This window comes from Colletotrichum navitas, assembly GCF_030913465.1.
Source record: "Colletotrichum navitas strain CBS 125086 chromosome Unknown LY79scaffold_19, whole genome shotgun sequence".
In the NCBI taxonomy this organism is placed as follows: domain Eukaryota; kingdom Fungi; phylum Ascomycota; class Sordariomycetes; order Glomerellales; family Glomerellaceae; genus Colletotrichum; species Colletotrichum navitas.
In genome coordinates this window covers 465,601-476,626 of record NW_026850565.1, presented here as the reverse complement: position 1 = coordinate 476,626, position 11,026 = coordinate 465,601, and the positions used below count along the sequence as shown (strand labels likewise).

Below are 11,026 nucleotides of genomic sequence, written 5' to 3'. Positions count from 1 at the left end.
AAGAGGGCGGGGGAGGGGCACGCGATGTCATCATGAGAGATGCTTGTATAATGCGGCTGGCGTCAACGGAGTGGACTTTTTTTTTGAGACAATGTAGGAACAAGCCTGGGGTAAGGGGAGAAGGACAGTTTACAGGGTCTGTCACGGGATATTTTGTACAGGGTACCATGCTTCTGCTTTTCAGCAGAGGTGGTTGGCAGGGGTGTGTCAAAAGAATAGACTGGATATGGCGATACCCTGTTCATCTGATTACGGAATGGGGGAAAATATAAAAAATGAAAGCACATGATGCTTCCTCTTGGAAAATGTTTCAATTGTTTGTTTTTGCCCCCCCCGTCCCCCTATTCCTTTTCGGGGAGGAGTTTGTTCAAGTCAAGAAGCAATAGGCTACTGTTGGTTCTGTGATGCGGTGTGACGATGTCGTTGGTGGTTTCTCAGTCAGTCCCTGCGTCTTACTGCAGGTGAGATCGCCAAGGATAATAAGGGGGGGGAGGGGAAGGGTTTAGGGGTCCCTCTTCAGATCTCTTAGCGGTGATGAAGGACTGCTCCAAAAAGCTGACTTGTCAGGAAGAACAAACAGGCAGTGAAATTGAGGACAGGTCACAACGAGACCATATCGACCTCTGACTACCTCTTCCCTGGGGGAGAGGTTCTTGGTGCGAATGCGAGTGCGAGAGCACGTGCGCGCAACCAAGGGAAGGATTGGGGGAGGAGAAAAGGCCCGAAGACGAGATGCGGGAAGGGGTCGCCGGGTGATCCGGGCGCGACTGCCGCTCAAAATCGTGGGGGCGGGAGAGGCGCTACGGCAGGCGTGGGAGTTGAAGGAGCTTGGGCCATCGTGTCTTGAGTGGAAGATTGATTATTCAGCTAGCATTTCATCACGCAGGGCACGTGCATAGACCTACGATGTACTCTGTACAAAGGTAGGTACGGGTAGGTAGGCCAAAGCCCCTCTTTTGCGGGTTCCCGATGTGGCAAGTGGGCAGCCACATTCGGTTTCCACACATTATGGCGCAAATGGGCATAATGGGTTACCTAGATAGGTACCTTGGGTACCTAGGTATAGAAGGAGGGGCTCCGGGCCGAGTGCGGGGGGAGAGGGTCCGTCTCTCGGGCCCGTTTCCGACTTCAAACTTGGTCCTGGCCGGGACTCGCAGTCGCCGGTTTCCGTACTGCGTTGTGCCTATTTACCTCGCATGACGCACAGCTCTAGGTCAACCCCTTTCCGTCATGCGACTACTCAACACGGCCACGCTACAGCTCAGCGAATTCTATGACGGACAAGTGCCGCGCTATGCCATCCTATCGCACACGTGGGCCGACGACGAAGTCCTCTTCGACGACATCGAGGGAGGCCCGTCGCCGAAGGCTGGCTGGGCCAAGGTGCAGAGCGCCTGCCGCCTGGCCCGCGGCCAGGACCACGCCTGGATGTGGATCGACACGTGCTGCATCGACAAGTCCAGCAGCAGCGAGCTCTCCGAGGCCATCAACTCCATGTTCAGGTGGTACCGCGACGCCGACGTCTGCTTCGCCTACCTCGCCGACGCTCCCTGCGCCGGACCCGGCACCCCCGAGTGCGCCGCCGCACTGGCCGGCAGCCGCTGGTTCACCCGCGGCTGGACCCTGCAGGAGCTGTTGGCCCCGGCCGCCCTGGACTTTTACTCGTCCGACTGGCGCCGCATCGGCTCGCGGCCCATCCTCGCCCGCGTCATCGGGTCCGTCACCGGCATCGACCCCGCCTACCTCGACGGCGATGGGGGCGCCCTGCGCCTGGCGCAGGCGAGCGTGGCCGAGCGCATGAGCTGGGCCTCCCGCAGGCAGACGACGCGCGCCGAGGACCTCGCATACTGCCTCCTCGGCATCTTCGACGTCAACATGCCCCTCATCTACGGCGAGGGCCCCAAGGCCTTCCGCCGCCTTCAGGAGGCCGTCATCCGGGACACTGACGACCAGTCCATTTTCGCGTGGGGCGACGTCATCGTCGAGGGGGGCGACGCCGCCGCCGCCGCTGCCCTGTCGGACCGGCGTCCGCGCCCGCTGCTCGCCGAAAGCCCCGCGGGCTTCAGGAACTCGGGCGACGTCGTCCCCGTCTGGAACCCCGCCGCCGCCGCCGCCCGCGTGCGGATCGAGCATAGCGGCGTCACCGTCATCACGCCGCTCCTGCGGGAGACGCCGTCCAAGTGGGTGGTGCGGGGCCGCCCCGCCGTCTTCCTGGCGCCCCTACTCTGCCGCCGGCGGGGCGACCCGTTCAACACCCTCGCGCTGTGCCTCCGCAGCGCGACGCCCTCGGACCGGGCGTCGGACGCCGCATCGTCGTCGTACTACAGGGTCTCGGACGCCCTGCTGACCTACGCGAAGACGGCATGGACGGGCGAGAAGCTGCGCTCTGCGTTCGTCTACTTTGACGCCGCGCGCGTGCGGCACACGGCGGGCGGCGCCATCGGCGCCATCGGCCCGCGGTCGGGGTGCGCGATTCGCACGCTGCCGAGGGGGTACCGGGCGAGCGCCGCGTACTCGCGGGCGTGGGGCCGGGCCGACGCGATGACGGTCCTCCCACTCACCGAGCGGTTGGTCCAGTCGTACGGGCTGACTTGTCCGATCGTGGTGCGTCTCGAGAGGCAGGGTCAGATCCCGGCCGGGAGCCCAGACGGGAAGGAGGGAGACCGCCCCCTCGCGCTGGTGCTGCAGTATCAGCACCAGTCCCTCGACGGCGACGCGCAGTGCAGCCGCGTGCGGTTCTCGCGGGGCAAGTACTGGATGCTGGGCCGCGTCGTCGTCGTGCCGGCGGGGTCGGGTGTCGAGGACGTGGCGGCGGTCGCGCGGGCCGAGGCCGAGGCGTGGCCGGCCGAGTACGTGCGTCAGCTGTCCTCGGCGAGGAGGCGGGACGTCAACGCTGACGCCTCGGCGGCGGCGCCGCCGCCGCCGGCGGACCAGGCGTTCCGCGAGAGCCGGCTCGAGACCTTTGCGCGGTTCCGCGTCGGGGTCTCGCAGGACGCTGGGACGTACGGGGACCTGCTCCTGGTGGACGTTGAGGACCGAGAGGGGCCGAATGTCTCCCGCGAGGTGCGTCACGAGGGGGTTTTCGAATCTATGGTCGAGGTGGGTGATGGGGATGGGGTTATCTAGGGGGGCTGTGAGCGGTCTCTTCTCCCTCTCGTAAATGAGAGTTTGTCAAGACCTGACTCGCATCGTTCCTACCTACCTATCTACCTATCGCTCCCAGCTTGTCTATACAACGTCGGCCCGACACCGGCCACCCGGATCGGAAGACGAGAAACTCTTACGAAAGAGGCCGTGCGATACTGTCATGAAGAACGTTATGATGATCAGGCTCTGTGGATACAGGTAGCCTTGTGTTAAGTCACATGGCTACCTATGAGAACAGTATTTCGCCAGAGGCCCAGCCCACCAGATACCGTTTCATACATTGAAGCGCTTTTCATACCAGTCTCCTATACCTATCTTTGCTATTTTGTTGGCGACAAACAGAAGCCCAGTGGCTTTTAGAGCTGTTACACCACGACGGTATAATGGCAGTCAATACAGTGAGTGCTGAGCTTTTATAAACTACATATTTTCGCCCTACAGAGGTATAGTCTCCTAGCTTGCTGTAGAAATGACAGTTGAAAAGTGGCAGAGGCCGGAGGTGCTGCGTATCGAGCTTTTGCATATCATGATGCCCAGATACCTGAGAACTACACAAGACCGCTTTTTGGGGCCTAGAGGACCATTGTATTTCATCAGTAGAGGTGACAGCCCTAGTAATGCTCCACGGTTGCAGCCTCGATTGGATCATTATGTATCCTTATGTATCTCAAATGAAAAGAATATAAGTTCCCACGATCTGATTCATCTCGCGAAACAAGCAACGTCGACTAGGTGATGCGTCAACGGGCCATTCGTTTCATCTTTCCGCTTCTCCGGCGTGGCTGGGCGTTCAAGTAGATATATGACATGTTGGGGCTGGATTATCACATGCTCATATCAGTAAAAATCAACCGTTGTAAGTGATGATTTCGAGCACATCATAGTTGCTCATTATTAAGATATTAGAGGCGTTCGTGGGAACTTTGTACTCGAACTGTAATCAATAACTCATCCAAACCAACCGATCCAACCCTGGTATAACGCCGGCAAATCCAAACAAAACGCCCCATCGTATTGCGCCTTTTTGGTGAAGACCCGCATCTATGTAGATGATGATGGGATCTTCATGGCGACTTCTTGTTCGCCGGGTATCCAAAACCCATTCAACCATGCCACAACGCCAACAAATTTCCAGCAAAACGCCCTGCGTCATTGAACCTTTTTTCTCCATATCCATAAACGCCCACCTCCGTGCGACAGAGCGCGCTCTGCTCATGCCCTGAACAACACCCCGCCGCCCCGGCGGCCCTCGTTGTCCTGTACGATCTCTCCCTCCTCTATGTCCTCTTCATCGTCTTCGGACTCATCGTCTTCGTCCTCCACGCCAGGCGGCAGCGCAGCAATGGGGCCGTCGACTCGCTCGCCGTAGACGTCATACCCAGGGATGCCGGCGAACGCGCCCCCGTGCGCCTCCGCCATGTGTTCGTAACACGCCAGGCTGTCCAGGTAGTACTTCATGCAGACCCAGCAGATGTGTGCGTGGCAGCACCCGCACTCAATGTGGTTGCAGCCCTCGGTGCGCTCGATGAAGGTGTTGCACCGCGGGCACCCCTTGATGTTGAGGGTCGCCATCAGCTCCGTAGTGGCGGTCTCCTCGGCCCCCTTGCACGAAACGGTCTCGTCGTGGGGCTCGTGGCAGGCGGTGCACAGCACGACGAAGCAGTCCGGGCACCGGGCCACCGCGTTGATGTTGGCACCTCTGGGCGTCGGCCGGTAGAGCTGCTGGCATTTTGGCGTCGGGCAGCTGCGGTAGTTGAAGGGGTTCTTCCTGACGTGCGCTTTGGCGACCGACTCGAGGAGCTTTCTGTAGCCGTCCATCTGGAGGACGCCCCTGAGCTCGGACAAGGGGAGCGGCGCCTGGCAGGCCCCGTACCCGCCGATGCATTTGAGAGAGGATTCCGTCCCTGACTTGGCCTTCGACTCGACCATATGCACGTAGCATTGCTTGCAATAGACGTGGCCGCAGGCGGACCGGACAGGCTCCGACGGCTCCCCCGTACAGACAGGACATTCCGACTCGCTCGAAACCGCCGCCTCGCTGTCTTGGGGTCTGCAGCACTCCTCGAACTGGTGGTGTTCTTCATCCTCGGTCATGCGGTGATAGCCGCCAAAGATCTCCACGAAGACCCTCCTGATGCTGGCCACGGACTTTGAATCCGTGTTCTCTATCTTGATGATGACGTCGTCGCTGCTGCTGGTCATCTTGAAGCTGATCATGGAGTACCTCTTTATGACAGACTGCAACAGGGGGTCGGACATCCACCGTTTGGGGACACAGAATATCGCCGTGTAGAGGGAAGACGCCTTGAGGATGCCGTAGCGAACGAAGCTTTGAGCGGTGAGGTCCAGCTTTCCGACGGCGCGCCGGGCGTCCTCCTCGAAATCGAAGCGCGCTGTCGCACACACCATGCCTTCTGGGACATCTGCCTCAGGGAGCAGCTCGACGGTGGACCACCCGATGGTGTCCAGCAGATTCTTGAGTGTAGTTAAGTCATTGCACTTTTCCTTGTTGCCGTAGACCCCCTCGGGGCCGCATATGATGCTGTTGGGCATGAGATCTTTGGGAATCCGGCTCCTGATATCTTTTTGGGTGACGTTGAGTGGGAGCCCCCTCAGCCGGACCGCGTACCCCGAATTCTGCAAGGGAAGCGGCTCGTCGTGTACGCTGCCGCCAAAGAGGTCGATCTGCCCTTCGTGCCAGAGCTGTGTAAGTTGCTCCGCCTTGTAACGGTCGAAAAATATAAGGTGTGCGTTCTTTCGCGGCTTGTTCCACGTCAGGCGAACAGTGCGGGCTTCGGTGAAGCCGACGTGCTGCTCGGGGCGCCAGCTGACGTAGGAGGGGATCCGCTCGAGGTCCTGCGAGCGGGTTGTGCCCATCTCGCGGTCGAGCTCACGGAAGCCCTGGCAGATATTCTGGGCGAAGTGGGCGTCCTCAAGGACCACGTCAATGTAGCGGACGCCCTCGACTGTGCCATACCTGGCGATTTCCTTGTGCTGGTGGGCATCATAGCCTGAAAACGCCTTGAGATTTTCCCAGAAGGACGGGCCTGGGGCTTCCTCGTCGATGTTCCAGATTCGGATGGCTGTGAAGTCGTTGGGGAGGGAAAACCTCATGATCTCGGCACCAGGCCCGAAACTGATTTGGGAGCCCATCAGGCTCTGAAGAGCGTAGTCTTTTGAGGGTTCAGGAAAGAGGTGCATGTATCCTGAAGCGTGAGTAGTCTCACATATGGGCTGGGGGGGGGTTGACAATTGACGGCGTTGGTCGGCCATTGTCACAGAAAACCCGACAGGAAAGATGACTGATTAAGAGTCCTCTAATGAAGGATCGGCTGATGAAGAGTCGGGGGAAGAATAGACGGTAGAAGAATAGGTGGTGGAAGAATAGGTGGTGGAAGAGGAGTGGTCTGATCAAGTAGTAGAGTAGTGGTTCTCTCAGTATTAACGGTTGCCTCAAGCATGAATATGTACACCAGAAGGGAAGAATGGTTGTCAAGAAAGATGAAGAAAAGAAATGTTGCTGTGGGAGAGGGGGCGCCTTATAATGAATACTAGTCATCGGAGAAAGGTTCGCCTGCGGACTACCGGGAAAACGGTGGCTTGAGGAAAGGTTTGAATAGATCCAAAGCTGTTCGAACTATAAAATTTCTAACCCCTCCTGATGCGAGAAATCCTGCAATACTAGGGGCTGAGGGCGAAGTGCCCTGAGAGGAATCCATCAAAGGGGAGGGCGTGGAGCCGGCAGCGGCGGTACAGTGGCTCGGTCTACGATCGCGATAATAAGGCGTCCGGTTTACAATTTCAGCTTGAATGGTCGATAGAAAGCTTGTTGAAAGAATTTCAATCAATGATTGGCCGTATAATGAATTCATAGTTTGGTGAGACCTAGATGGTAGCCGCCTGAAGTTTGCCAAATAAGCCTCCATCCGACAATCGGCCCTTCACCGGGACTGTACTCTATAACGAAATTTCACGGTGTGGGCTTATATCAACTAGTCCCATAGTACTTTGAGTGACTCGTGTAGAATTGTGTTTGGAGTATAGCTCTGATGAACCACGTTTTGCAAAAAGCTACTACATCCGGCTCCGGACCAAGTACCCCGTTGTCGGAGGCTCTGCCTTGCCCAGGTGTGGGCGATGACTATCCCAAGATATTCGGTAAATTATTCCAGGATTTCTGATATTGGGTATTAAATAAGGGGAAAGCAAAATGCCTCGAAAAGGATCAATATTTTTTCAGATCTTGTTGTTCAAAAATTGTGATATACGAAAGACATTATTGTGCATATACTGGAATGGGAGATGATTGAGAAGGCGAACGAACAAAACAATCATCTGTTTTACGGATAGTGTGACACTCAGGCATGGCCAGCTGCAGCTTCCAGTTGAAAAAAGGCACAATAGATCTGCTATCCAGACACATGTTTGGATAAGTCGGAAAGATCTTGGGCCTCGGGCAGACAAGAATCGGTACCAACCTAGCTACTACTACCTTGACTATCGTGAACTCACTGTGCCGACATTTTCGTTCACACCGAACGTTAATTAGCATTCGTTTTCATTTGGCAAGCATATTTGTGCTTCTCTTGGTGACCGGATCGATAGGTACCGGGGCAGCTGTCGACGAAGAGGTCAAATTGTCATTAGTACAAAGTAAGCCAAACCACATCGAGGCTCACTTTGGTGAGGTTCGAACAAATTTTGACCAATTCGTAGTATTTACCGGGGCTGCAAAGCCGAGATACTATGTACATAGAAGTTTTCAAGTCGTCCGGGCTTAGTGCCGGTCCAACAGTCATGAAGCAAATAGACACTAGTGGGGAAATTTACACTCATAATCCTTGCTCAATCTCAAAGATTCTAGCCTCAGAATCCGCTCAGCAGGCAGAGAGGGAGGTCTGACCCTTGCAGTTGGCCGTGGTGGTGACCTTGGTGCTGCTGCCGCTGCCCTTGTTGACACCCTTGTACTCTTGGCAGACCTTGGGGACGCTGGAGCCGCAGGTGCCGGAGATAGTGGCAACGTCGCCGTAGTTGGAGTTGATACCGACAAGTTCCTTGACGTTTTTGGCCTTGACATTCTTGATGACGACGTTGCGGGGACCGCCGTTGTTGGTGCAGTCACCGCAGCCGCGGTACAGCTTGCCAGCGGTGACAACGGTGAAGCCGTCGATGGTGACGGTGCCGCGGCCATTGTGCTGAACGACCTTGTCGATAGCGTTCTGGGCGCCGCCGCCCTGGATGAGGACGTTGCCTGTGCCGAGGGCGGAGATGGCGTCTAGATATGAGTGTCAGAGCGTGAACCAAGAAGGAAACGAGATGGAGCAGCGCTCAGACGACTTACCCTCGCAGACGTCACGGAACCAGACGTTCTTCAGGGTGCAGGCAGCCTTGCAGTGAACACCCTCGAGCTGGTTGGCGCCAATAATGACGTTGCTCAGGGTGGCGCCGTTCTCGAGGATGAATACTGCAGACTCACTGCCAGTGTCATCATCAGTGTCGCAAGGGCGACCGCGGTCGAACTCCTTGTTGCCAAAGTCCTTGGATCCCGAGATCACGGAGGGAGCGGAGAGAGAGACGATGGAACCGCTGCGGGTGGGAATGTTGAGGGTCTGAGCCGTGGCAAGGGTAGCCAGCATGGCTGAAACTAGGATCTTGGTCTGCATTTTAGAGGATGAGGCGCCGATGTTACTGGGGAGGCTAGGGTTGGGGGATTACAAGATGGCAGCAAGTTTCAAGCAAGCGTGGTGCGGAATAAGAACCAAACCTCTCATGCTGAGGGCACTTGGAGAGTATTTATGGTCTGCACAAAAACCTTTTGATATCGTCAAGATCTTTACCGGGACAAGAGCCAATGATTTTCTCGCAGTATGAGAGTTTCAAATTGATCATGCAAGTCTAGAACCGTCCAACACGTATTGCCGGCACACGTCTAATATCCCCACATCAATGTGTCTGATGAGTGCTGACGGTCGTCGAATCTCCTTGGTGGAAATTCCACAGAACAGCGCCGGCACCCCCCCCCCCCCCCCCCCCCAAAAGTTGAACCAACGTGGGCATTTTCACCGTGGGGTTCTCGCTCAACTGCGCCGGTGGCTATCGAGGGCTCCCCTTGCTGAACATCCTTCCCAGCTATGTACTGGTCTACTAACCAACCAACGGGCTCTCTTAAGACCCAAGTCGCCGGCCTGGTCCCTGTGTCCGAAAGAACCCCTGAGCATATTTCACCGGCATAAGCGCTGCGGCTCACTCGAGGATATAGCGCCGTGATTGCAGCCCTGGATTAGAATCTTAAATGTGGTTTGAGCCACGTTTATATTACAAGTCGCTTGGCTGCCGTACGTGAAACTGCCCCGGTTCTCAACGCACCGAAGAAGCCCTCATAGATTGCGAGCCCTTGCTGAACCAGCCTACTTCGTGCCAATGAGGCCACACCATCACCGCATTAGTTGCTTTCGTAAGGCATGGCAGATAATATATCCAGCATGCCCTTTCACGGAATGTTCATCTTCTGACGCAGCCCTCTTCGGCCAAAGAAGCTCTAATCATGCCGAGGAGGTATGTGCGATCCCTCGAGGGATCAATTATTCCCGATACGCGCTTATTTCCTACTAGGGACAGACCGGCAAACAGAGCGAAATGCTCGAGTGTTAGGGCGTCGACGCCTGTCTTCCAAGGTATGGTGAATTGATAAAGCGGGTGATAGGATGGGGCGCCCCGGGCTGAATAGGTGGTGCGAGTTGGTAATTTTCCGTATCGAAACATTTTGAATGTCGGTGTGCTCGAAGATAACCGGAATCGGCAGGTGGAAATTCAGCAGACTCTCATCTGGTATCAGTGGAACATCACGAGGCGAGAAGAACCACCCCCAAATGCAGCCAAGATTCAAGCCTAAACGGTACGTAGATGGTGCATGCAGAAGAGGGTGGCAGGCCGCTGGCGTCTCGGAAAATTGACGCTACATCGCTCCCATTACGCCATTTTACGAGATTCCACGGTACTGTGTTTCTATCTAGAAACCTTCTTCTACTGTGGAGTATTGGAATGGTCCTCATATTATGTTTATCCGACCGTGTTAAAGTACGACTGAGGAGAGCGTTACGTGACTAGTCACGCATTGAGATGGATCGAGTGGCCCCCGGGGCTCTGTTTGCTTCGGGAGATCATGCGTCTCCGGTGCTATTCTCCGTGCTGTGGGGGCGGAAGACTGGGGCCGTTGTTTGCGATTGTGTCCTGGAATCGAAGAAATTGGACGGACGATGATGCCAAGTGCTTCGAGACAGCTTGGGGTGCTTGGCGGTGCAACCATTACGACTGGAGTCTCGCCGCACCGTGAAGGCTAATATCGCTACCCGATTAGCCATCTGGCCATGGGAAACATCGCTCCTCTTGTCTTGGCGCTGCGACAATCCTTGTTGGCGTGAAGTTCTGTGGAGCCACCAACTCATTGACGGAAATCACTTTTTTCCATCGATCAACACATTTTCAGCTGGGCCTCATGTCACCATTTTCTGACCTCTTGAGAAACGGCAAGGGAGCGAAAGGGGGTGTTCATTCTTGTTTCAGAACAGCAAGTAGAAATGATTATTATTAGTGCATGACACCAAGTTCTCATCCTTTACTCCGTACAGTTAAGCCAAATAATCAATGTAGCATGCGTGGCTGGGCTCAGAGAATCGACAACTCTTCCTTTGAGATAAGGATGACTTTACTTCTCAATGTTATCTATAACGGCAAGTAAGAACCAGCCCGAGAGTAAAGGTGCCTTTTCACCAAGTTTAATAATTGTTCCAAACATTGTACAAATCATATCCTCTCAAACAACTTTCTTGCTATTCTGCATTACCAATGACCGATGCTTGTTCAGACAGAATGCATTGCA

At 55.7% G+C, this 11,026-nt stretch overlaps 2 protein-coding genes across 2 annotated transcripts; one reads left to right on the top strand and one right to left on the bottom strand.

Annotated features, from left to right (window-relative positions):
• Positions 1-1,230: 1,230 nt before the first annotated feature.
• On the top strand, positions 1,231-2,421 carry LY79DRAFT_473430 (heterokaryon incompatibility protein; the record flags this gene model as incomplete). The annotated part of the gene is made up of 1 exon (XM_060553219.1): positions 1,231-2,421. A coding segment is annotated over one exon (1,191 nt), but the record flags the coding sequence as incomplete, so codon positions are not given.
• Positions 2,422-4,151: 1,730 nt separating this feature from the next.
• On the bottom strand, positions 4,152-8,980 carry LY79DRAFT_702518 (pectate lyase-domain-containing protein). The gene is made up of 3 exons (XM_060564945.1): positions 8,489-8,980; positions 8,051-8,422; positions 4,152-6,353 (listed from the first exon to the last, which is right to left on the bottom strand). Exons 1-3 carry the CDS (start codon positions 8,808-8,810, stop codon positions 4,360-4,362), a joined length of 2,688 nt encoding a protein of 895 aa, XP_060415804.1. The 5' UTR covers positions 8,811-8,980; the 3' UTR covers positions 4,152-4,359.
• Positions 8,981-11,026: the final 2,046 nt, after the last annotated feature.

Excerpts from the sequence above, each read along its gene's own strand:
- LY79DRAFT_702518 (XM_060564945.1), bottom strand. The coding sequence starts at position 8,810 with ATGCAGACCAAGATCCTAGTTTCAGCCATGCTGGCTACCCTTGCCACG. Across the intron at positions 8,423-8,488 it reads GTTCCGTGACGTCTGCGAGG|ACGCCATCTCCGCCCTCGGC; the intron begins GTAAGTCGTCTG and ends ACTCATATCTAG. Across the intron at positions 6,354-8,050 it reads CACCACGGCCAACTGCAAGG|GATACATGCACCTCTTTCCT; the intron begins GTCAGACCTCCC and ends CTCACGCTTCAG.